This window comes from Rhineura floridana, chromosome 17 (genome assembly GCF_030035675.1).
Source record: "Rhineura floridana isolate rRhiFlo1 chromosome 17, rRhiFlo1.hap2, whole genome shotgun sequence".
Classification (NCBI taxonomy): Eukaryota; Metazoa; Chordata; class Lepidosauria; order Squamata; family Rhineuridae; genus Rhineura; species Rhineura floridana.
Genome location: NC_084496.1, coordinates 10,487,168 through 10,513,873, shown reverse-complemented (window position 1 = coordinate 10,513,873; position 26,706 = coordinate 10,487,168). Strand labels below are relative to the sequence as shown.

Genomic DNA, 26,706 nt, shown 5'->3' with positions numbered 1-26,706 from the left:
GTACAGGAAAAATTTGCACTAAATGCAGATGAATTTAGCAATCAATCCCTCTTCCCAGGGAAATCTGAGAATTGTAGCTCTGTGAGGGGAATAGGCGCCTTCTCACAGCTCTCAACACCATTCACAAACTACAGTTTCCAGGATTCTTTTCGGAAGCCATGGTTGTTTAAAGTGGTATCATACTGCTTTACATGTATGGTGTGGATGTGGTCCAGAGCAGTGTTTTTCATGCCAACCCTCACATTCTTTTCGTTTATATTCATGGACTCCAAATCGCTATAGCGTAGGAATTCCATAAAACGAATCAAAAGATTTGATGGGCAGAAGCCCAATTGTGCCACCTGGCTTGCTTCAAAACCCTTTGCTGATTGCCCAGCTGAGTTCATGTCTTACTAGGCAATCTTGGAAGAGGGATGAAAGGGGAAAGTTAAAAATTGACTACAGTTTTAGAAAAGTACATTTATGCACTTGTTCCTCAGTCCTGTCTGTTAACTTGATCCTGGATCATCTGTCCTCTGCAATGGCAGCAGCTTTCCTGGATCTCTGCTAAGGGGGGGGGGGGAGACAGAGCGAGATAAAAAGCACAAAGGGAGAATCAACATCAGCTCTTTCACCACCACCCCTTTAAAGCATCATTCATTCATTCAATTTATGTGGGCCCATAGTGGCTTACAGCAGTTTTTCTAAGTGCCAAACTTGACCTGACATTAACTTCGTTGGCACAACGTAAGTGAAACTGTGCAATCATGCAGGCTCCCGGAGAGGAGGTCACAGACACTGTGCTCATCTCGGGTCACTTTGCTGCTGCTGGGGATGTAAAGAAGCCATCATTTTCCATTCTGTCGCGTTGCCGCATTGTTTCCATTCTGCTGCAGTTAATCTCCCACCAAAAATACGTTGTTCATCTCACTGTGCACTATGGTAAAATTACGTAACTTACATAATTTGCATCATCAACTATGCAAGTTACATAGTCATGACATCATTCCACCCCATTGATTTCAATGCAGAGGAAATGCCATGCAAAGCAGGGGTGGGGGTGGTAGTGGTATCAATTATGTATCGTTTCCGGATTGAAAGCAACAGCAGCAGCAAATACTGACTGTATTCACTAGAATGATTTCCGTTCCAGCCATGGGACGGACAAGCAAACATTGGCAATTTCTGCTCCCGTTTCCATTTTTCTCTGAATTCTCCTACTTCTATAGCTGCTGCGCTGCATTAAAGCCCTGGATGTTGCATTGTTCTGGATTATTCTGAGAAGTGGGAGAGGGGAACGGGAGGCACCATGCACACAAATATGTTCGCTGTCAGTGGGGGATATCTGATTTACAGGGAACAAGTTCCAGAAGCAAAGATATGACCATATTGAAGGGCATGAGCATCATTGCCTATGGCAGAGATGGGAAGCCCGTGGCCTTTCAGATGATGTTGGACTCCAGCTCCCATCAGCACCAGCCTGCATGGCTGATGGTCATGGATGGTGGGAGCTGTAGTCCAGCAACATCTGAAAGGCCACCAGTTCCCCAGCCCGGCCCTATGGTGTGCTGCTTTACAATGCCAGATCCAGGTTGAGGGTGCCTCCTCACAGACCTCCTTAGGCTTACCTGGAAGTGGTGGTGTTGACAGAAGTTGGGCTCCAAGGATGACCAGGAGCTGCCAGTTTAATTCCCCAGAGCACCCAGCATAATGACAGCATAGTGACACTGGGGCATTTGTGGGGAATTAAAATTGAGGCTTGTAGATTCAGAGGCCTTGGAAGGCCTGGGGCAAGTATCAACACTTGTGGGTCGTTGCTGGGACACTGGGGCCCAAGCCACTGCCCTAGGATGCCAGGGGTTGGTGCCAGGCTTCCTGATTTTACCTGAGCCTCTGCTTCCTCTTGGAGACATTCCTTCCACTTCAGAATAAGGAGGAGGAAGGTCTGGTGGCCCAGGGTAAGGGGGAGGCCACAATGGCAGCATGTTGAGAGAACCTATAAAGAAAAGAACAGACCCCTCTGAAAATTGGAAGCATGAACCAAAGGAATATAAGAAGACATGAACTCCAGAACTCTGTTTTGGCAATCTTTATGCTCTACTATGCAAATAAGGCAGGGGACCCTTCTTCGGAGGAGGCACTGGCAGCCCAAGTTTGACATCTGATTCATTTTTGCCCACATGGTTTGACTTGTAGCTTTGCAAAGAGGTCTCCTAACATCTCTCAGCATCCTCAACAAACTACAGTTCCCAGGATTCTTTGGGGGAAGCCATGACTAAACAGTCACTTTATATACCACTTTAGTGGTATAATAGCACTTTCAATGTATGGTGCAGATGTGACTCTAATCCTGCTAAATGGACCCGACAGGGCTTTTCTTATGTTCTTACTTTTTTAAAAAGGAAAAGAAAACTGGGAGTCTGGGGTTTATGGCTCAGTCGGGGGGGGGGAGGAGAGAAGCAACTGCCCCCTTGCCTTCCCCTGCAGATGCATTGTAATAAAGTATAGGAGATCTCCTCTACTCAAATCAGTGGAGATTGGTGGCTCTGACATCATTAGGGCAGTGAATCTGCTCTGGGTTTTAGTCCGACCTTTTCAGGAGCTGTCCAAGATGCTGAAACGTAACACCCCAAATAGGCTCAGCACCTTGGATAGCTCCTTGAAAGTTCAGACTAAATCCCAGAGTGGAGTCCCTGCCCCACTGACACTGGAGCCATCAGTCTCCACTGCTACGAGTGGATGGGCTGCATGCAGCATCAGGCCCAACAGCCATTACATAGGAAGCCACTTTATACCAGGACAGAAAAAAACCTGATCTCCTTCCTCTACCTTTCCACTCCACTCTCCTGACTTTGTGTATCTTGTCTTTTTAATTTTGTACACCTAAGGGCAGGGCCTCTCTCTCTCTCTCTCTCTCCATCTGGTTTTAAACTCTCCCTTTTGGGAGTTCAAGACACACACCTGCCTTCTGAACCCAAAGGTATCATAACAATAACTCTGTTTATAAAAACCCTTATTGCTATTAACAGGCCTCAAAGCCATTTTAACTCATTTTAATTTTAATAAATAGGAGACCAGGGTTAGAATCCCCACTCGGCCATGAAGCTCACCAGGTGACTTTGGGCCAGTCACCATCTCTCAGCCTTACCTTATATTACAGGGCTGTTGTGAGAATAAAATGGCAAGGGGAGAAGCATGTATACCCCTTTTAGCCCCTTAGAGGAAATGTGGGATATAAATGTAATAAATAATTTTGCTGATGTTGAGCTACTGTAGGAGACAATACTTATGAAAGGCTGAATGAGTCTGAAAAGCAGAAGAAAAATAATTGGGTTGTAGCCAGTGATAGTTCTACTCAAAGTAGACCCATTGAAATTAATGGACTTTGCTCATTTAGGTCTAATAATTTTAATGGATCTCTCCGAGTAAAACTTAGTTGGACACAATCTGTGGCACATAAATAAATCAAAGGATAGGAAAAAGGGGGGAAACCCCAAATGCTTGAAAAAACACGTTGGCTTTTGTTATAATAAACATATATGTTTTTTCAACCATTCTGGGGTTTCCTCCCCTTTTTTCCTTTCTTTTGCTTTTGGATACTTGCCACCTTCTGCTGTTGCATAAATCAATCAATAAGAAGCCCTTCCAACGTCTGCTGCTTATGTGCTCTCTGAAATATTTTATTTAAAAATAAAATGCTTCTTATTATGTAAAATGGGGCCTTCATTAAACAACAATGGAAATGGAAATGGACTGCCTTTGAGTCAATTCCGACTCATGGCGACCCTATGAACAAGGTTTTCATAGTAGGCGGTCTTCAGAGGGGGTTTCCCATTGCCTTCCTCTGAGGCTGAGAGCCAGTGAGTGGCCCAAGGTCACCCAGTCAGCTTCATGGCTGTGTGGGGATTCGAACCCTGGTCTCCCAGGTCGTAATCCAACACCTTAACCACTACGCCACACTGGGTCTCTAAACAACAGTACTGAAGTTGATAATAGAAATTTGAAGTCAGTTAAGAGAACATCTGCTTTTCAGCTGTGGATTAAGAGGCAGGGTTTCCGAACTTCCCTAGTTAAAAGGTAGGCCAGCTTGCACCTAGAATCCAGAGCTACGGTTGGAGGGAAATTCAATTCGGTCCACATTTAACTGAATTAAATGTACCTAATTAGCACTTTCCGAAACAATATGTGAACCAAAGCACAGCCTTGCTACAAAATTCAGACTTCTCCAAACGTTGCCGTGCAGTTCTCCAGCCAAGTAACGTGTACAAAAAATTCAGATCCCGGGGTAAAGTGTGCATAAAAATGCACACATTTGAGAAAATAACATACAAAAATGCATGACGTTAAGGAAAATTGTTTTGCAAAAAAAATGTGTATTAGGCGAAATTTCATGAGGAGGTTTTTTTTAAAAAATTGCAATGCTGATGAGGAAATGTGGAGAACTGAATTTAAGATGAGAAAAATTAGAAACTGAAATTGAGAGATTTGTCCATCCCTTTCCAAAGTAGAGCATTGCTGTGCTTACGAGCTGTCCGGGGCGCAGCGGGATGGGCATAGGTATAGATGGAGGCAGTGGGGTATTCTTGTAGGTTGGTACCTTCTCTCAATATGTCTGTTAGATTAACAAGGGGGGGGGAGAAAAGCACGTTCATTAAAAAGAACATCACGCACACACACCCAAATGCCACATTATTTTGCATCCTTCTTGGGGCATATCTTTGTTTTAGAAAATTCATAAACTGCTTGCTCAAAAAACATCCTCCAAGTAGCATACAAGTCTGATATTTTATTATTGTTGTCCTTACCCACCCTAAGGTCCTGGGGGGGGGTTACAACAATTTAAATCCCCTTCTTAAAAATATCTTTAAAACAACTTACAACCACACAAAGGGGGGGGAAGATCCCAAAATATACATATCGGATGTCAAAGGCCAGGGTAAAGAGGTGCATCTTCACTATATGATAAAACTGTACAGCAAAGATGCCAGGCACACCTCTGTGGTGAGGGACTTCCTCAGCTTAGGGGCTGCCCCAGACAAGGCTCTGTCCTGAGCCACCACACTCCAAGCTTCTGAGGGTAGTGGAACTACCAAGAGGCCTCCTCTGCCGATCTTAACACCGGAGAGGGTCCGTAGGGAAGGAGACAGTCTTTCAATTATTTGGGGCCTGTCATTTAGGGCTTTAAATACAAGCATGAGCACCTTGAATTGGGCCTGGAACCATGACTGTATATAAAACGTGACTAAAATTGGGCTCAGAAACATGTTCATATATAAAACATGGCTAAAATCCACAAACTGATTGAAAACCAATATACACAAAATCATGATTAAAAAGCCAGGATAGTAATCAATACAACTTTTAAAGTAGGGGTAACAAAATCAGGCGTCTGGCTGGCTCGCCGAAAGAGGGAAGTTTTTAGCAGGCGTCTAAAACATTACAATGAGGGCACTGGCCTAACAGCCATAGGGAGGGAGTTCCAGAGCGCAGGTGCTGCCACATGAAAGGGTTAACTCTTTGCAAATGTGGAGTGAACATTGTGTGGCACTTGTAAAATGAACAGGTCTCTGCCATGAGCATCTTCTCTTACTGTGTTTTCCATTCATTTGCTGTTGTTTTCTGTGCTGTTTTTAACTGTTTTGCTTTAGCTGTTTCTAGTCGGTCTCATTAACTTGAGATGTATACATGGAAGGCAATCAGTAAATAACTATAATAACATCCCACTTTTGTCTGGCTAGAATGTAGCCAACTTTACAAAGGCAAGAGCAGTGGAAGCTGGTCCATTTGGGCACAACTTCAGTCCGCTCTCAGCCAGCCCTCACCTGCCTGCCTTCTTACTTGCAACTAGTGGGGGGGGGGCAGCATGACCTGTCAGCTTCTTCCTCCTCTTCCTCCTCCTCAGTCTTATTGATGTATCTTGTAGAACTCATCAGGTAGGAGGATGGGGATCAAATTAGAATTAGTTGGCTCTGCCTGTCATTGGCTCTGGATCTTCCTGCCACTGACTCTGGCTCCACCTACTGTTGGGCTCCCTGCCTTCTGCCGTACCAGTCTCAAGGGGTCCCAGCCACCACTGGGTAAGAGTCACATCTGCTGCTCTGCTCACTTCTCTCCCTCGCACCCCATCCATTTTTTGCCTCTCGCCCCACCCACCATTGGCATGCAGCCACCAGAAGGTTGATCATGAAGGAGTGCAGCCTTCAGGCTGAAAAAGGTTCCCCACCCCTATTTGAATGGATCCAGCTGACAGTGCAAGCTGCTTCTTGCAAGACAGCCAATGGCTCTCTCCAGCTGGTGGCCCATGTCTTTTAAACGTGGCGGAGAGGAAGGGATGGGAACCCATCCATCCAGTGCCTAGATTCTAGCACCTCACCTGCATCGGTCAGATCCTTTATCATGTTTAGGCAATCAGATGCTCCATATTGGAAGGTGAATCTGAAGGCGAGGACTCCCTGGGTGGACGCTACAGAGAAAAGGATGCAGTGAGAATTGAGTCAAGGCTCAGGGTAAGAATAGGAGGTGTAATCTAGGCCACCATCTCTTTTTCTCATGCGAAGTTATTAAAAAAAACAAAAAACTAGCCATTTTTCAAACACTGTTAAGTGGGGTCTGCAACAGATGGAGCAGCAGGGATCTAGCCAGGCAGCCACGTCTTTCTCTAGGATACTAGAAACCAAAGGCCTAACTAAAGTCCAGTTGTTGGTGACTACAGTTCCCATCGTCCCCTGACTATTCGCCACGCTAATAGGGGCTCATAGTCCAAATATCTGAAGTGAAGGACACCATGTTGCAGGGATTATTCTAATGTGCAGCTAGATGCATTTTGTGCAGTGTCAAAAAAAAATGGTGTGCCGCATGAAATAAGTTTTTGTGCAGTGTGAGCACATGGGATTTAATAAGGAGCTAGGTAGCTTCTCAAAAAGAAATAGATAAGATAAAATGAAATGAAATGGAAAATGATGATAAATACTGGTCCCTTTCAGATCTTGTTTTAATATATTTTAAGGTCTTTTTATGATGTTTTTAGTGTTTCTGTTTGCCGCCCTGGGCTTCTGCTGGAAGGAAGGGTGGGGTATAAATAAAATAATAAATAAAATAAATAAAATCTTCATAATCTTATACTAATAGTATATTATAGGACAAATTACTTGACTAGTTTGTGGGCGGACAGTGTGCTGGCTGCTTGTGCAGTAGGGGAAAAAAAGCTTAGAATGAACCCTGCCATGTTGGCCAGTCTTGCTATATGCAGAGAGGGGCTCAAGCAAGCTGTTTTACTCTCCCCTTCCTCCTTGATTTTCCATTTTTCTTTTCCAGATGACACTCAACATTCCATAGCTCCCGGTGACCAGTGAGCATTGGGCTGGGTTTTGGAGGACAGCATCCTCCACCACCTCCACTTTTGGTGCATCCAAGCATGCTGATACTTCCCCTCTTGTTACGGCCCTAAGGGTTCAATCTCCGGCATCTCCAGGTAGGGCTGGGAAAGGCTCCCTGTCTGAAACCTTGGAGAGCTGCTGCCAGTCAGTGAAAACAATACTGAGCTAGATGGGCAAATGGTCTGATTCAATACAGGGCAGCATCCTACACTTCTGTGATAGCCTATCAGAGGGAGCCCTTTCTCATTTTATACAACACACAGCAGCTGGGAGAACCTGGGTCGCAATACCTACTCAGGGTTCCTTTGATATGCTGAGGTTTGGAGCCCGGCTCCTCCTCCAAGACGCAATCTCCTAAGAGCTGCAGTGGGAAACGGATGATGGTGGATCCCTTGTCTTTGTGCTGGAAGATCATCTAGGAAAGCAATCAAGGAGCCATTCAAGAAGAGATCAGGGGTGTCACGAGGAACTGAAGGTGAGAGGTGCTCAAAACGTCCTGTGTCCCTGCTCCATTTCTGCAAGGAGAATTGGGGTGGGAAACACCAACTGCCTAGGGCAGGCTACATGCCCCAGTTTATTTATTTTAATAATTTATACCCCGCCCTAGTTCATAGAATTCAGAGCGGCGAAGCAGTTCTGTTTGTGTGCACACCCACTACCCCAGGAGAAAAACTTAAAACTTGGGGAGGGTGCAGTCAGGTGGCAGCAATCAGCTACCAGGCCAGGTTCAAGGTTCTTGTGTTGATTGGGCCCACAGTACCTTAAGGGCCCTCTGATTCCTTATGCTCCACCTCAGTCACTGCGTTCCTCTGACAAGGCACTTCTGGCGGTTCCCCGTGCCCCTGAGCGCTGAGCCTTTAGTGTGGCAGGCCCTGCCCTGTGGAACTCCCTGCCAGGAGACGCTCAGCAGGAATCACTCCTGCTGACCTTCAGATGCCTACTGAAGGCTAAGTGATTCAGATGGACCTTTGAAACATGATTTCCCACCTGTCACCATGAGCTTTTACGGATGCTCTGGTGCTTTCACTGACACTTCGATCAAAGTTGCTGTAACTTTGTACGTTGCATACTGCCTTGCTGTATTTGGTATGAAAAATGTGGTCTAGAAATAAAAATAAATAAATTTGGGGTGGGAAAGCCCCATCCCCTGTGATTCATAGCGAGGCCCGGAGAGCAATAACTAGAACTAGGGCCTTCTCAGTAGTGGCCCCCGAATTATGGAATGACCTCCCTGACGAGATACGCCTGGCGCCTTCTTTGTTATCTTTTCAGCGCCTACCTCTTTGCCCAGGCTTTTTAAATTTAAAATTTCAAATGTTAATTTTAATTTTTTTTTGTTGCAATCTTGTTTTCACATATGTTTTATAGTGCATCTTATTTATACTCACTTGTATTTTAACCTGTTTTTATTGTTGTACACCGCCCTGAGAGCTTATTGCTAAAGGGCGGTATAAAAGCACAATAAATAAATAAATAATAAATAAATAATTCATTCAAAAAGGAAAGGAGGCACAGAGAGCATTTGACACTGGGGGATCTGCTTCCACTTGGCATTGTGGGAGTTGAACTCCTCTCATCATTCTCGGTGGAAGTGTCCGTGGCCAGGGCCAGCCCAAGAGTCTTTGCTGCTTCAGATGAAGCAACAAATGGCACTCCTTTCCCCGTATGAAGCTGCTCAGATCCTGAGATCGTCATCTGAGGCCCTTCTCTGCTCACCACCTCCGAGGCAGGTCTGGAGGGTGGCAACGTAAAATTAATATTAACGGGCCTTTTCTGTAGTACTCCCCATCTATGGAATGCTCTGCCCAGGGAGGCCTACCTGCGACACCAACCTTGTCATCATTCTGGCATCAGGCAAAAATGTTTCTGTTTTCCTGAGTACTGGAGGCAGCACCAACGACTGGAGGTTTTTCACTCTGTTTTTAATGCTTTTTTGTATATTTATTACTGTATTTTATTCTTGCTGTACATCACTTTGGGAGTTTTGTTGTGGGAAGTAATTTATATATTCGATAAACCTGGCCCGACCTAACCACCCTGCCTGCCCTCCTCATCAAGGTGCACAATACCCATGACTAGTCAAATTATTTGGGCACATGAAGCAGAAAACCCCACAAGCGCCCATCTCTCTCCCTCCATCCCTGCAAGTAAAATAAAATCTTAATTAATGAAATGAAAAAGTTCTGTGCTTCGATGACACCCAGAGCTAGCTGCCTGAGGTGGGTGCCTCTCTCTACCAGCGGTCAGGGAAGATGGAAGTTATATTTCAACTCCCGTGGTCCCAAGCAGGGGATGTTGCAGATTCACTCACTCCAGGTGGGGGATACTCTGATAGCTGTACTTCTATATGATAGTCTCACCCCTGAGAGTTCTTACTTTGTACTGGGTGAGGTACAGCATCCCTTTCTTGGTGCCTTTGAGTTCTTCTGGAAAATCTGGCTGCCCTTCCAGGGACAAGGACACCTCGCTGTAGTGAGCGAGGACCCTGAAACAAAAAGCAGTGGCAACAATCACATCATTTTTGTAGCTCCAAATCCTGGAGTGGTTTAAGCATCAAACCCCTCTTTGCAGGGAACTCTGGCAATTGTAGCTCTGTGGGAGGGATAGGGGTCTCTTAACAACTCTAAGCATGCTTCACAAACTACAGTCCCCACCATTCTTTGGGGGGAGGGTTAGCTGCAACTGTTTTAAGTAATACAGTATAGTGCGGATGGGACCTCTCTTTTAATGGAATGTATCATCTTTTCTGTTGCAGCCAAATCCCACCTTTTAAACACTTCAGCTTTTGGCATACTGGATTTTTCTACATTTGGGCCAATACCTATTTTTGCTGCTACCAATAAATAGCAAATCACATCTAGATTCCCCCCCCTCCCCACAATTAACCATTTATTTACCTTTCCTCAGAACTGTTGGCTGACCTGGAGAACTGATACCTAGTCACTTCCATCGCAAGAAGCAATGCCTCTGTCTGTCTCAAGGACCCTCACACTCCCTTTGGCTGAGGAGCTCTGGGAGACAAAGAGAAATGGCTGAACCATGTAAGCATCTCTGTGATGTCAACCGGTGAGGTAACAGCCTAGGCTTTGACTTGAAATTGGGATTGCTGGACACCCCCTTTTTCATTTCATTCATTCATTTTCAAAGAGCTGCTCCCACAATTTTATGCCCATCCCCTTCTTTCTCCCTCAGTTCTACCAGAATGTGAAAAACTTTCCATTTTAGATAAACCTTTTGATTCTGTTGTTGGACAATGGTTAGCCCTGGCTGTCTCTCCCTCCCCTTTTAAAAATAAGTAAATGAATACTGCTTTTAGTTTTGGATTGGGTTTGACATTTATTCATCTGCTTTACAATTGGGATTATTGGGTTTGGTGGTGTTTTTATTTCTGTGTTGTTCCTACACTTTGCTAGCTGCTTGGAATGCCTCCTTTTGGAGGAGAAAAGTGGGCTATATATGTTACTTTTGGGAGGTAAAAATGAAGTGCCAATACTCACACCTTGATAAAAGTGCTGTGAGTGCCAGCACAAAATGGGTGCCACAGACAGTAAAAAAAGAGACTGAGTACCATCAAACAAAAAGCACTGGCTATATATTTTTGTTCAAGTGGATCAGTGGGACAGTTTCTGGAATTTCCTCAGTTCCGGTGCTGGGGCATTTAACATTTTAGTTCTTTTGAAAAATATTTATTTTATTAATAATAAGTAAATATTATAAATAGTAATCATTGTAATAGTAATCATTATTTAAAGTTTACTCATAATCTAAAATATCCTTGTAAATTGTGTAATTTGGGTGCTTGCTTGTTTTGATTTCAGTAGTTGTATTCTCAATATTAATAATTCTTAAAGAGAGTTCATATTTATTTAATACATTTTTATTCCACCTTCCTTCCCCCTCCCGAACTCAGGGTTCTGCCCCTCCCATCTTGAATCACTAAAACAGCAGCACAAGAGGTAGGTGTGGCTGAGATAGAATGACAGGCTCACAGAGGAATTTGAATCTGGTTTTCACTATCCCACTGTGTCAAGGTGGGGAAACCTCAGGCCTGGGGGCCAAATGCCACCCCCTAACAACAACCCTGTTGGGGAACCTGTTATGGCCATCGTTACTGATAAGGTAACACACTCTGCACATGCTGGAAAGCTGCTCTGTTCTTATTTCATGTATTCCAGACTGGTATACTAGGATGGAGCAGACACAACAGAGGCCATTCGTTGTCAAGCAGAAGAGGGAATTTTGGCAGGTGTAGATTCTCACTGCTGCTATGGTCAGAAAATGGCTTCTCTCTGGATGCTAGCCCATCATGTGAGTTAGTCTGTCATCTGGTGTTCAAGGACAGGAAATGCACTGAAGGTTTGAGGAAGCAGCTAGGGGTCGCTGGCTCGCAGAGCCCAGTTCTCTTCCTAAATCCCCTTTCTTCACATCTATTAAAAGGTACAGGCGGCTTGACTCCAGCTGCATCTGGACCCTCTACCCAAGAGACCCGCTTGGAGACAGTTCAGAAGTTAAGCCCCAGCTCAACTTAAAACATGTCATTATCAAGCAAACATGGGCTCAAGCCAAATAGAAACACCCAATTGCTTGATCTGAAACCAAATCTTCATCGCTCGGGTTCCCCCAAACACTTGTTCCCTACCAACCTGCCATACATCATCGCTACAACTTAGCTAGAGCAGGCTGCAATCCTGTGCACACATAGGTGCAAAATTAGATGTGGCATGTTAGAATTGGGTCACTGTCCAATTCCTAGAAATTTGGGGGGTAGGTACTGATTAAAAGCAGAGGCTGGTCAAGAAGAGGGAATCAGAACTCTTCCCCCCAAAAAAACCTCTTCCCCGACCCACATCCCCGTCCCTCCAAAATGCTTCTCCCCAACTTTTTTTTCCCCTGATGAGGGTCCTGGACTGGAAATTACACATCTGGGGAGTAGCGTTCCTTTAGCCCCTTTTATCCAGCCATGTGATTCTCCAATCGCAGCCATCCCCATTTTCTCTCTTTTACAGGAGCTGGGTACAACACACAGCTTGTGCCACTGAGACGTCTGCTTTGCCTCTGGCTGAGGGTAACTAATGAACTAAGTGGGACTTCTGCTTAAACTTGTGTAGGATTGGGGTGCACATTTTAAGAGATAGCATGAATGAGAAATGACAACTGCATATATTAACTGGTTTATTTTGACACACAAATTTGCAAAATTGCTAAGATAAAACATTTTCTCCTTAGCTACAATATTGCCACTATGTACAAAAAATTTTGCTAAAGGTACTACACATATAAAAATACAATATGCATTACATATATACAGTACAATGTGCAAAACATGGCAAAAAATCAACGTATGGAATTTATTTTAGGGGTGCAAACAGCAAATACAAAGGCATCATAGTTTTGTTTACAAAGGCAATAAACCACAGGATGCTTTGCTTGCCATGAGAGAGAGAGAGAGAGTTTTCCCTCTAATCTAGCACATAAATGAAGAGGCATGTACAAATTGGTATCAAATTTCTTTTCTTTTTTTCCATAAAGTGAGATGTTAAGACGTAATTGTTTCTATGGAAAGAAGAGAAACACCTATCATGCCAAGCACAATTTCTACTTTAAGCAAGCAAGAGACCTCCCTTACGCGGAGATCTGTGCTTATTAATTCAATTTCACAACCAACAAAAGGAATCTTTATTGCTAGACACCAAAACAAAAGCAACCTCAAAAATATCTACATCTTCAATTTAACACAAGAAAAATGTCTATGGAGAAAACGTGGTGAGGGTGCAGGGGGGGCAGATAACTTCTTTTTTTTTCTTATAGATTAAAATAGAAGGATGTGCTCCTTGGCAGTAAAAGTGGCAATACTTTGGTTCTTTTCATTGTATAGTTACCACTCATTTAAGGCTCTGGATCTTTTAAAATTGCATCATGTGCAAAACATAAAATGTAAAAATGCTGGTTTCATGATTTGTGTTAGAAAAGCACAGACATGTCACCATTTCCAGTCACTGCGCTTTCATTGTTGAAGCCCTCTTTGTAATGATGATGGTGTTTGCCAGATTTTTTAATGGAAAGGCTACATCTTAGTTTGTACATACTTTGTTCTCTGCTGCAGGCAACGCCAGAGCAGAACAACTTTCGAACGTCAGATTGCAGCTAGGTAAGAAATTTGTTTGGCCTTATTGCAACTTTTATGTCCGTGAATATACTGTAAAATATGTTGCAGCTTTAAAACCTGCAGCTTAAATAGGTTTGATAGTCTCTCTGAGCTGAACAAATGTATTTTCTCTCAATGGGAATAAACAGGCAGAAATAATCCTTTACATGTTTTTGTAGCATTTTCTAATTCAGTGTAACGTGTTTAAAAAGAAATGTGGGGTGGGTGGGAGTGAGACCGGCAATGATTATTTCTTATTGTAACCTTGTTTTGTTTTATATTGCAAACTGTGAAATTTAATACCACCATACATTATCCTCCCCTCACTAAAGTGTTTGCTCTTTCAGAAATATGTGCAACAGTAGTTTCCATATTCCAGTTGTAACAGACTTTTATCGCTACTATTATTTAACATCAGTTTAATGCCAATAGCGCTCTAGGGATTTTTCAGTCTGCTTAATAGGTCAGGCACAATTCAGACCAAACTGATTACTTTTAAGCCCCACTGATTTCAATAGGACTTAAGAGCATCTAACCTTGGAGGGATCATGACCACTGTACTGATGTCACCATTAATTACAGATTATGCATCAACTAGCTCTTTAATGCATTTTTTTCAGCAGTACAATGCCTTCCTGATCTGAAGTATTCAGTCTTTGGAACTCTTTCTGGAAAACTTACACAGCATTTTCAATTTCTCATTAATATGTTATGAAACAGCAGGCAAGTCACTTTTATGAAGGAACCTCTAAGAATTTCATGGGATTAGGTTAGGACTCCTTAAAAAAAGGCTTAGCCAGCACAGCTTTAAGCATCTTATCTTTGCAAACCTAATCATGCTATGAATACTGATTTACCAATTTTGTTTTGGTACAAACGTGCGGTGTGATCCCATGTATACTTAGAGTTAAACTGAACACACTCCCCAGTAAGTGTGTTTAGGACACAGATTTACTCCTTCTTTTTAAAAAAACTGAAGAACATTTTATTATGTTTTAAATGATGCCAGTATAAAACAGTTATTTCTATATGCTGTACTCACTCAGCTTCAAAATACCTTAAAATGCAAGCCCAAGTTGTAGATTTGGGCTTTTAAGATACATAGAAACAATATGCATGTACAGAACTCCAATTACTAAATTCACAGGGAGGAGTGAATGTCCATTTTATGCACACAAACAAAAGCAACATACAAAGGATACACACACTTTCTACTTTTGAAAAGCAGTGAACAAACACTGTAACTCGAGTGGGGAACCTGTGGACCTCCATATGTTGCTGGACTGCAACTCCCATCGTCCTTGCCCAATGGTTCTACTGGCTGGGGCTGATGGGAGTGGAAGTCCAACAACATCTAGAAGGCCACAGGTTCCCCATCCCTGAACTATTAAATGACACCATAAACAATGGATATACAACAGATAAAGCAGTATGTTTTTAGTAAATCCACAGAGAAATATACAAATATGAAAACTTCAGCTATCTGAGATCTGTTCATTAAGAATTTTGCATGGCTTTAATATACACATTCTTGCAACTGAAGATGGTCACATTAAATATCTCACTTTGTGTATTTTGAACTCATTCTGGGACCAACAAGAAAAAATACATGTAAACTAGCTTGAGAAGACAGGGGACATCTATTCTTCAATACTGGGTCTCTGTGAGCCACTTCACAGATGGCTCTTAAGGTGTACACCTAAACATTTAAGGTGTGATGTGACAAGCATGTTTGCAAAACGTGCATCATATAGGTACGCTAGGTCAGAGGTTGGCTATATTTCCCTGATGTGTATACATGCAGTGGCAAACTCTGGTTTGCCTCTGGGTAATGTGTGAAATGGCCCAGTATTGTGGGTGATGATGTCATAGCTTGATCCTAAACATGTAAATAAACCCCACCATTCAATGGTTTGACTTCTGAGTTAGCATACTTGGGATCACATTGCAAGCCTATCCACAGTTAAACCAAGAACAGCTGTCAGTGACACTGATTCACATGTATTCCTTTGCCACTTTCCTCTTTCACAGCACTGTTTGACTCGTCAGAATGTAGTGTACACAACAGGTGAAATAGGAGATTTCTGCCACAGCAGTTTCTATGATAACCAAAGCGTCAAAATATACATTCTAGATGACAGAAGCTGCCATGGCAGGGAGATCCTCAAGTTCCCAAAAGTGGGACACTCCCAGAAATGAAGAAACTGGGCCAAAGGAACACATGAGTGGATCTGTAGCTGAAACCTACTTGAGCAAGGAGGATATCTGTAGTAGTGCTGAAAACATTGCAATGTTTGTGCATCAAAATAGACTACACTACCAGTGACAGTCACAGGCCCAAGTCATCTTTTTAAAGATAACGTTTTAAAATATCTCGTGTTACAAAAAAAATTGTCAAGTGCACAAAAAATACCCAAGCAATTATATATATTTATAAAAATACCCTTTTCACAAATACCAGGTTCACATACATTGGTAAATATTGTACAATAGGTTGCACATCTCAGAACATATGATCAAAAAGCAAACCATTGTTTAAAAATGTTTTATAATAAAGCTCTATTCTGAAATGCACAGAAAATATCACACATCCCTACTCTAAAAAATAAATACTTTTATTACAAACTTTTCATGATCCCTTAATGGTTTCGTAGAAGAACGTTCCGCACTGGTTATATCACACACCTCTAAAAGAATTTGGTTTGGGATAGGAGAGGGGTATTCCTTGTTGCACATGCGCCTGTGGCTTGGATAGCACACTAACCATGAAGTATTTGTGCACTGCAGCATCACACAATATTGTCAATTTTAAGCGATATTTACATGCGCTCTGCCAATTGGCCCAGAGGAGCCTAGTCAGTCTAGTATTGTGAAGAAAAGCTCTGAGACACCATAGAAGCAAACTGGCTTATCTGTGGCACAATTTAAACCAAGGAAGGTAGCAGATGAATCTGATAATAGAAGCTGTTGCTTGCAAGCAGTAACAAAGTGAGTCTCATCCTGTGAGTCACAAGCCACAGGGGGATCCTAACATACTCTTGGGTGGTTTTCACAATGAGGGGCTTTTAATTTTATTTTCCAGGGGCTTTTTCCCCCCATGAGACCAGCAAATCTTTACAGGCTGACCTGTACCCTTCCCTCCTTATATGTCCTGCTTAAACTCCATTCAAATACCTACTGCTCATATATACCTATAGTAACATTAAAATTGGAAAAGTAAAATATAAACTTTTACGGAGCTTCCTTTGCATCAAGCTCTCGTTGCTGAAGAGGCAAGCTGCCTGTTACATTGAATGGTGGCTTGCCTGTCTGACAGCAGGATTTGCTGCATGGAAAAGGCAAAGAAAACTCTGGTTCTCTCACACATTTATTGCCCTCCTCTTTTGGATTCTGGCCCTGACAAAATCTTTGTATTTGTTTCTATTCAGTTCTGTAACATTTTAAAGTACAAGGTACAGATAACAGGCTGTATCTGGTTACTCTCTTCTTTGGTCTATGACATTGTATACGGCACAATCGCAGGAAACATACTCATAACAATGTAGAGCTTAAACTTCATAGATGTTCCTACTACACCCAAAATAGGCTCCCATCAGAATGCTAAGTATCTTGACTCAAACTGACTTTTGTGGGAAACAGGAAACTTAACATCTCACTGGGAGATACTCAGCACCTCAAAAGATTAGCTTCCATCAAAGGATGGCCAAGTGGAATGGTAAAGCTGAAGATACGTGATCTCTTTCTAAACCCTTTCCTATTCTCATTTCCATGCCGATTGCAGAGGAGGGAGAGTTCTGTCCCTCCTGCACGAGCCTGGCTCACCCACTCATCTGCACAGAATCCCATGCTCTCAACTGCAAGCAATTCCTTCTTGCCTATGGTTACCAGGCTAGTGCTTAAATACAAGGCTAGTGCTTAAAACAATTCCTGCATTCAATTGAATGTACAACCCTCAACTAACCTATGGCAGTACCAAGACAACGTGGCATAAGAATGTCCTCCCAAACATCGCCCCCAAATTACTTTTTAGTTTATTTATTAGTATGTGGGTGTGAAGCTATCCAGACATTCAGCAGGAGCCGGCAGGGATGCATTACTCTCTGGCTTCCCATCACCATTCATCGCTGCTGGTTACTGCGAGGGGGAGGGGCAAGGCAGCAGGAAACTTGACATAGTGTCCACACAGATTTGGGAGTGTTGGATTGGCTCTACCACTGCATCACACCATGCCAAGCTCCCTGTTGCCTGTCCCTCCCCCTCTCAATAATCAGCAGCAATGCACAGTGTTGGGATGTCAAGAGAGTAACAGCCCCATCTGCACAGCCCTGCCAGCCACCACTGCTGGCATTAATAACATTTTCTACAGGGTTAAAGCCTCAGAACAAACCACACTATCCGAATTGGCATCTTCACAGTTGTGGCTTTAAGAGAAAAGAAATTGCAAATATGCAATTGGCTTAAAATATTGCACACTGACTGAATAAATCAAGCTATGAAGATAGTTCGCTCAACTGTATTTATCACACACTGTTGTGTTTATGCCAATTCTATGGGATTCACAAGTACATTTTTTCCAGCCCCAAAACAAGGTCACAAATGCAGGATCAAATGTGGTTGGTAATGAACAATAGTCACAATTCTGGCAATTTTCTAAGAAAGTCAAATAATTTTGCTGTACTTGGTATGAAAAAGGAACCTTGTTCTGAAAAATGCTACTGTACAAGAAATATTAGTTTCTCCTCCTAGTTTGAATTTTGATGAAATTCAGGAATTTTGATGAAATTGAGACCTGTGTAAATATTTTACAATATTTCTTCATGGGTAAAAAGAGGGCAGAGCTCCCTGAAAGAAGTTAATTCGAATTATAACTTTTTTGATCATAAATTTCTGTATCAAAATAACTATCACCTACCAAGTGTTGCTGTTCCACTGTTGCATTTGAAAAAATGCAACAGAGAATGGCCCTGATACAGAGATGTTCAGAGAGCACTAGGAGGTTGGGTGTACTGTAACATCCCTCGTTCTTCTTGCCCACAGATGATCAGCTGTAACTCAGTGGTAAAATATATGCTTTGCATGCAGAAGGCATGAATTAAACCCCTGGCAGTTCCAGTTAGAAGGCTCAAGCAGCAAGGGACAAGAAATACCTCTGCTGAGACCCTGGAGGGTTGCTGCTATTCACACTGGGATAGACAGATGGATAAATACTCTGTCTTGGTAGAAGGCAGTTTCCTATTTTCCTACAGGTAAGCATGGGAATGGGGGTCCACAGATGTCTAAAATGGATCCAACACGAACTGAGGATCCCTTCCCTTAGCACCCAACTTGTCTTCCTAAGTCAGAGAGAATGAGCATGGCTGTCATTTACATCATTACTTCTTCACTTTTTCAAAAAAGTGGAAAATTCAGAGATTTTAGAAAGAACCTATCTTGGATGTGAGCATGTATGTTGTACGTTCATCATTTACAGCATTCTTGTTACTCAAATTTCTGACATCACATAAAATACATTAAGAGTTTTGAATCTAGAAACACTGATTTTTCTGTTAATTTTAATCTATGGGCTAGATTCAAAGAATTCAAACAATTGTGAAAGGAAGGAAAATAGCCACGAGAGTGTTCTACACACACTTGTGAAAAAACTTGCCCAAGAATTCATGCAGTACTCTAATAAATGGAAGAACTTCTTTGGATTTAGTTATATTTTTCTCACAGAATATTCTAGCACAATGTGTAAAATAGCCCCATAGCCCCTTCATCAGGTGGAATACGTCTTTTGCATGGAGAAGGGCAATTGGATCCAAATTTATGAAACTGTAATTGCCAAACAGCTATGAACTCCTAATAAACGTAATAAAATTGCTGTACACCTTAATCTGCCTAGAGGGCATCCTATATAAAAGAACTGATGTAAAATTGGTTGTAAACATGCAAGTAACTATTTGAACATACTATTGTCCATATACAGATGGAAACTGATGTTTCCAAAATACACATCTTCCTGCATTTTTAAATGCATGTGCCACTGCTCTTCCCATATTTCAGAGTCCTCTAGATGTTGCTGGCCTACAACTCCCATCAACCTTGACCGCTGGCCATGCTGGCTGGGGCTGATGGGAGTTGGAATCCAACGTCTGGAGAGCACCACACTGACTACCCCTGCCATATTTCTTCTGGCTCTGACCAAATATGCTCTGACCAAAGAAATACTGGTTGATTAATCATGAATGTTATTCGATTACTTACAGCGCAATCCTAACCATGCTTACTCAGATGCAAGTCCTATTGAATTCAATGAGACTTAGCCCCTGGTAAATGGGCTTAGAGTTACCGTCTTAATTTATTTATCTATCTATGTATTTATTATTTGATTTATATCCCGCCCTTCCTCCCAGCAGGAGGAAATTTGCAAATTGTTGTAAATTCGCATATGAGAAATACCAATCGTTCTCAAGACAAAAGCACACTTCACTTGTTTTTAGATGATGCATACATACGTTGCAGCTGGCATCATCTTAGAAGGGGCAATCTCTTTGGGGGAAGGGCCATGGCTCAGTGGCAGAGCAGCTACTTTGCATGCAGAAGGTACCAGGTTTGATCCCCAGCATCTCCAGGCAGGACTGGGAATGTCCTCTGCCTGACACCCTGGAAGGCTGCAGCTATTCAGTGTAGACAATACTAAGTTAGATGGACTAATGGTCTGACTCTGTATAAAGCAGCTTCCTATGTTCTTATGTCCCATAAATGGGGAAGAGCACCCAAGATGAAGCATTCCATGTGCAGTTAAAAAGAAAAAGGACTTGTATAGAATGAATTTTTTTTAAAAAAAAAATCTGATGCCCACTTAACTAAAGGCACTGTTTCAGTCAATCAAAATGTTTTAGTCAATTCAACTAACTGCTAAAATGACTAAATGCTGCAGCTCTAAAATGAAGTATTACCTCAAGATTTTTAAACTGAAAGCCAGGAAGGTGAAAGAGATTTTTTTAAACTCATGAAACAATCCAAATACAGAGCGTCAGCCATTTCATCAAATCCCATCAGCAGCCGGAGCTTTCACAACGCAGCTTAAGCTTGGCTCAGGCTGTCTACAGGAACAGTCAGGTGCAGTTATATTATGCCTTTGCCCAAATACATTTTGCTTTCCTCTTTAAAATGTACTAAGATCCAATATCACTCTTCCCCACCCTTAAATGGTTGCCAGTGGGGAAAAATCAATACGGTTACAATGCTTTTAGCTTAGTGAAACATTCTTAATAATTTTGTTTTTACACCCTAAAGATAATTTTTCAAGATTAGCCTGAAAACAAGGATAGTGAAACAATGGACCATCACTGTAAATGGATCTTTAAAAACCATGGTCAAGTAGGCGTTGCCTTTTTAGTTAATCCCAGTGCAACTGTAGATCTTGTGGATCAAGAAAATCTGTTGAAAACATACTTGGAGCAGTTGAGCTGAGAGGAGTTAATCCCGATGAAGCATTTGGCATGGTAATGTCTAACCACTCCATGTTGTCTAAATTTGTGTCCGGAAGATCAAGAGACAAGCAAGCATTAGAAGTAGTGAATTGCGAATCTGTTGTTTCCATAGGCGATTGTGAGTGATCTAATATGCCAGAGTGATTAAGGAGGTCATTTTGAAGGTCCTCAATTAGAGAGAAAGACTCCCTGTCCTCATTACTACTCGCCAATTGAGGCATTCCACTCCCTGACGGTAGAGTTCCTTCCAAGAGGGCTTCTAGCTGATTCTCCAGACATATAGAGAAATTGCTTGTTGGTTCTAAGGAAAGGGGAGGGGCCATTTGGACTTGGGGTGGTGGACGAGACACCACTGTGTTCACTGGCATTGTGGTGATATTGGCAGTAACTGGTCTCATTTTGGAAATCAGAGAAGGTTCTTCCTTGGTAGGCATGGAAATCTCTGTTTTGCGTAAAAGGCAATGAGAGATACATCAGTTAAGATTTTTTTTTTATTGTATATATAGCAAAATAAATTCCCTGCTCACTTTGATGCATCACTGTACTAAAAGGTTTATGCTTTTGACACAGTGAATTTGGAAACTGAATAACTTAGGCAGTTAAGACTTATAACATAAAGATGTTATCAAGCTAACACCTGGACAGCTGTTAGTGTGATTAAAGACAGATATTGCAAAACCTATGCTACACAAAGAAATCACACGACCACCCTCTTGTCAGAGAGTTGGGCATCTCCTCATTTCAGTCAATCAACAAGAGCTGTCATTCAGACTCTTAACACAACTTTCAACAGTTTGGATTCCCAGACTATTGCAATGAGTAAAGGCATAACAATGGGTTCCAACTTGATTAAATAAGCTCAGTACAACATGTAGTAAACCCCTACTGGTTAATGAGCCATCAATAACTTCCGGTACTTAAAAGTTAGAGATCAATCTGCTATAGTTAAAGGTTATTGTACAGTCAAGTAAGATCACCTTGAGAATTAAGCTGCCTTTTTATCCTGAGTAGCAAAGAGCAATCAACATACATTGTTCATCCAATAAGAGACATCAATTTGCTACTATGTTGGATTCAGCAACATCCCTCTAGAGCAGGGACAGGGAACCTAATCTTTCCAAATGCTGTTGAACTGCAACACTAAACCTCCCTAACAAGAAGCCAGACTAGCTGAGGCAGATGAGAGTTGGAGTCCCAACAGCATCTGGAGGACCACAGGTTCCCTAAACAGAAAAAGTGGACAGCAGAGAGGGGCACTACTGTGGATCTGCCCTCTCAGCAACAATGTCACTCGGACACTGTTACTGAGACACTGTTACTGAGACTGTGCAGGGGCAACAGCACAGGCAGAGCCAATCCAGTGTTTCTGAGAGTGCATCTACACCATCCTGCCCCATCCCCGTAAGTGGCCGCAAAGCCAGTGCTAAATAGAAACAAGAATAGGAAGCCCTATGTATCGTATGCTCCATTTCAATCTGACTCACCTCCACTCTTAATGAGAATATCAAAAAGGTCATCCATTTGCTGGCTGTGTGCACTGGAAATCTGTAACACAGAGAGTTCTTTATTCAGGTTGTCACACACTCCTCCCTAAAGTGAAATGATTGTCCATTTTCTGCACTATGTCAGGATCACCATAGGGACTGTGTTCATCTGACTGCCATTCACCCTATGTTTGTATTTAAATGAGGATACATTGATGCCCCCGTTTGTACCTGAAGAATCAACAGTCTTATGCATGTTTAACTTAGCATAATTATATACTGGCTAAAGGACACGATTTTGCCAATCTGGGACACTCTTCTAAAGGAATAATCCAACTAAGGCTGCAATCCTACACACTCCTAGCTGGGAATAAGCACTATTGAATTTACTTGGAGTAAACATATATAAGATTGTGCTGTAACAGAATTACTAGCCATTCTAAAAAGAATTCAGATAATCAGTTTTCTATCAGGTGTGAAGAAAGGTGTATTGTACAATGGCAGCCATGAAAGGAATGCTGCAGGCAGAAATCAATATTCAGGAACACCATGAGGAAAACTGTGCAGAGTAGGGAGAGAGCCTTCTTCATTCATCAGAGCAGGAATGGTGAAGAAGAGAAGGACGAAAAGTTGTCCCTATGCTTAGACATCTTTCAGTCCAAGGCATTACATGCTAGTAAGATGATCTTGGATTGATTTAAATAGCCAGGAGGCAGCTGTTTTAAGACTGATGTTCAGAGAATAAGATGATTTTGAAACTCACAGCCTGTTAAACAGGGCAAGAAAGGGGAAAAGCTTTAAGAAAGATAAAGGCCCCATCAGCACTATACATTTAAAGCAGTATCATGCCACTTTAAACAGTCATGGCTTCCCCCAAAGAATCCTGGGAACTGTAGTTTACTAAGAGTGCTGAGAGTTGGTAGGAGACCCCTACTCTCCTCACAGAGTTACAATTCCCAGAGTGGTTTAACAACCAATCCCTTTCCCCACAGAATTCTGGGAACTGCAACTCTGTGAGGGGAATAAAGGGACTCCTAACAACTCTCAGTACCCTGAACAAGCTACAGTATCCCGGATGCTTTGGGGGAAGCCATGACTGTTAAAGTGATATAATAGTACCTGAAATGTATAGGGCAGATGGGGCCAGAGTCGAGATAAAAAAAGTGTGTCTCCCTTAACCTCCTGTGGCTGTTCGTTATGGGAAGATGTACAAATATGATTATTCTGTGTATAATAGTTAAATGCATCAAGTCATTGCATTCCTGTGTATACCGTACCTCTCGCTGGGAAGCCTGCAAGCTGCGTGTCTGTTTGATGGCTTCTTCATAGCGTGGAGGATCTTTCGTCTTCGTTACTGAATTGCTGAACAGAGATTGTTGTAAAATGTACTGTTGGGACTGAGACTGGGAGGCAGGCTGCGTGGGACAATGGCAAATAGTTAGCAAATCCATGCGGCAGCAAACGGTTCTCAAACACGCGTCTCCACAGAGATCCAAAGCACATCCCTTCCCCCCTCCTTGTAGAACAGCATTGCACTTTAACATCTTGTATGGCATCTCAGTTAAACTAGTGGAAAAGAAAAGTGCACACAAAGAACAACTTCCCTATATATGGCTGAGCAGTAAGTGTAGCTTAGTGAAGTATGACTTTTACTTGATACTGCCCTTTCTGGAAGTTTCCTTGAGAGTGAAACGTTCTCAGGTAAATGGAGAGGGTGCCTCCTTGCTTGTCCAACGGTTCTATGCTACGGCCTGAATACACACAGAGCATCGGCCATTCTACCAGGCTGGAGCAAAGGGACTGAAGGGGAACAGAGGCGCTCCATCAGCTATATTGTGAGTACCAGTAGCATTTGGTTCCTCCTCTCCTTGAACATTTTCCATTTTGGCTGGTTGTCCTAAGTCCTTTATCACTTATAAATATTGCATGAGTTTGCTTTTTTCCCATCCCAATCCTCCCCTTTCTTGTGTCTGTTACATTGTGAGAACGTAAGAGCCTGCTGGTTCAGGCCAGTGGCCCATCTAGTCCAGCACCCTGTCCTCACAGTGGCAAAGATGGAGCATAGCCAGAGGGGTTAGTAGTCCTCTTAAAGCCATCCAAGTTGTAAGTCTATGGGCGGGACCGTCTTACTAATTTTTGTAAACCATTCTAGGAACCTTTTTTGACTGAGCAAGAGGATACAAATGCTTCAAGTAACTAAGTAAATGAATAAATAAGATATACCTTCTGAGGCGCACTGGGTCCATTTTGCACCAAGGGCACCTGGTTCCCTGAGTGAACTGTGGTATTTGATGTCTGATTAAACAAAGGTTGCTGCAGAGTTGTAACAGACTGATTCTGATAGGAAAACGCTGCATTTGGTGAGGTAGGAGGAAATACCTGTAAAAACAAAATGTATTGGTCTAAAACTCACACACATTGCTTTTAGTCAACTAAAATGAACATGGTCTACAATAATGATGAAACAGCTCTTAATATGGCCAACAATCATGTTACCCCAAATTAAATACAGTTATAAAAGGCTCCAGTGCTTAATATCACTGAAGTGAAGAAAGTACAAATGTCTTCCTTAATATGATCAAAGTGTTCAGAAGTAAGTCATGTGCATTTATTTCACGTGGGCTTACTCTGAGTTTGTGACGAATGTTAGATCCAACCAATACTTATAGAGCACAAGGGTGAATTTATAAGCAGAAAATAAAACAGTTAAAATTAAATAGTTTCAGCTACAACATGCACTTAATCTGTACTCAAAGAACTATTCACCAACCCTTCTGCTTTGTGGGGTCTGACCAAGTGCATGCTGTGGGGAAGCATTTTCTTTGGATGCCGACGTGTGCATCTGTGGTACTTTCTGGGCCAAACAAGAGGAAGTAGAAACTTGTGCCAAGATTGGAATGCCAGATTGTGGCTGGGCCTAAAGGAGGAAGGGGATCGGAATACAGCAGCTTTAACATGAACAATTCTCAGTAGTATTATTTTCCTCTCAGTGTCTTCAGAAATCGGACTGTACACAAATCAATAAACCCGGGGATATCACAACAAATATTTTAAAAGTTTAATGTTAAAGCTTTCTAAAATCTCTGCACGTTGTGATAAGGCATGTGGGTTACCATGTTCACAGCCCCTGAGCTACAGCTGTCAGCTTGTAGCATATAGATGGAAGTTGTTATTTAGACTTGTTACTTGCTTGGTAGCCGAAGGTCTCCAAGTGACTTACACAACATAAATATATTATACCATAAAAACAGAACAAAGCAACCCACGTAACAGCCACATAGGTTGTAACTACTGTGGCTGATGTTGGTTCAGCTTCTGTGATATCACTAAGGACTTTGGCAGGGGCCGACCAGGCAGCTGGATGCAAATAATACACATTTAATAAATAAATGATGAAAAGGAAAATCTTAGAATTAGAGTTGCATGGTAAATATAACAACTCTTGTTAAGTCAACCCTCACTATCCTATCCTATTTGACAGACTTTCAAATGACATATTTTCAGGGTGGATGTGTAAAGCAGTCTTGGAGCCTTTAGAGGAACTAAGCAAGTGACACTTGCTGGTCATATATGCAATGCATCCCCCATCACAGTTTTGCTGTGGATAAGAAAATAAGAAAAACCCTGATGGATTAGGCCAAAAACCTATCTAGTCCAGCATTCTGTTCTCACAGTGGCCAACCAGATGACTGTGTGAACCCTGCAGGCTTCCCATGTGGTCCCAGGTGATGGTCTGAAGGCACATGAGGCCAGTTCCCTGCTGAAGCTACGCAGGGTCAGGTCTGGTCAGTGCCTGGATGGGAGACCGCCTGGGAACCATATGTATGCCACTTTGGGTATCTGTGATGAAAAGAAAGGTGGGGTATAAATGTAATAAATAAATAAAAAATATGTCTCCATTCAGTTGCACCCCTCGACTGGCCTGACACTGGAGACATACAAAACTACCTAATACTCAGCCGAAACATTGGCCCATTTATCTAGCCCAGTATTGTCTTTGCTGACTGGTAGCAGGTCTCCTAGGACTCTTGCAAATGCCTCTCTCAGCCCAGCTATTGGAGATCCTTTTAGCTTACGTGAAAGGCAGACACCGAACCTGGGCCTTTCTACATGCAAAGCATGTGCTCTACCACTGAGCTATGGCTTCTTCCTTAAGATGACAAGATGCATCTTTTAGGGATAAGGGAAACAATGAATGAAGCCAACATCACACACTTTTTATTACGCATTCACCTTAAAGGAGT

The 26,706-nt window shown here is 42.3% G+C and overlaps 3 protein-coding genes across 22 annotated transcripts in view; 1 reads left to right on the top strand and 2 right to left on the bottom strand.

Annotated features, from left to right (window-relative positions):
* Nucleotides 1-26,706, top strand: part of LOC133371915 (tudor domain-containing protein 7-like) — a 158,521-nt gene that overhangs the window by 128,666 nt on the left and 3,149 nt on the right. The window lies entirely within an intron of this gene.
* On the bottom strand, nucleotides 476-10,305 carry LOC133371794 (WW domain-binding protein 2-like). The gene is made up of 7 exons (XM_061599587.1): nucleotides 10,253-10,305; nucleotides 9,732-9,840; nucleotides 7,650-7,770; nucleotides 6,353-6,442; nucleotides 4,505-4,591; nucleotides 1,865-1,975; nucleotides 476-543 (listed from the first exon to the last, which is right to left on the bottom strand). The coding sequence occupies exons 1-7, from the start codon at nucleotides 10,303-10,305 to the stop codon at nucleotides 476-478; spliced, it is 639 nt and encodes a 212-aa protein (XP_061455571.1).
* MRTFB (myocardin related transcription factor B) overlaps nucleotides 12,529-26,706 on the bottom strand; it is a 146,898-nt gene continuing 132,720 nt past the window's right edge. For 16 of the 20 annotated variants that reach the window (XM_061599901.1, XM_061599908.1, XM_061599907.1 and 13 more), the window contains 6 exons: nucleotides 25,233-25,379; nucleotides 24,686-24,841; nucleotides 23,740-23,877; nucleotides 22,463-22,523; nucleotides 20,442-21,420; nucleotides 12,887-12,908 (listed from right to left, as the gene is read on the bottom strand). In XM_061599901.1, the coding sequence (XP_061455885.1) occupies nucleotides 20,885-21,420; nucleotides 22,463-22,523; nucleotides 23,740-23,877; nucleotides 24,686-24,841; nucleotides 25,233-25,379 (1,038 nt within the window). In that variant the 3' untranslated portion in view covers nucleotides 12,887-12,908; nucleotides 20,442-20,884. Of the gene's footprint in view, nucleotides 12,909-20,441; nucleotides 21,421-22,462; nucleotides 22,524-23,739; nucleotides 23,878-24,685; nucleotides 24,842-25,232; nucleotides 25,380-26,706 lie in introns of all 20 variants that reach the window. The other 4 variants (XM_061599916.1, XM_061599917.1, XM_061599921.1 and 1 more) reach the window with 3 other exon arrangements.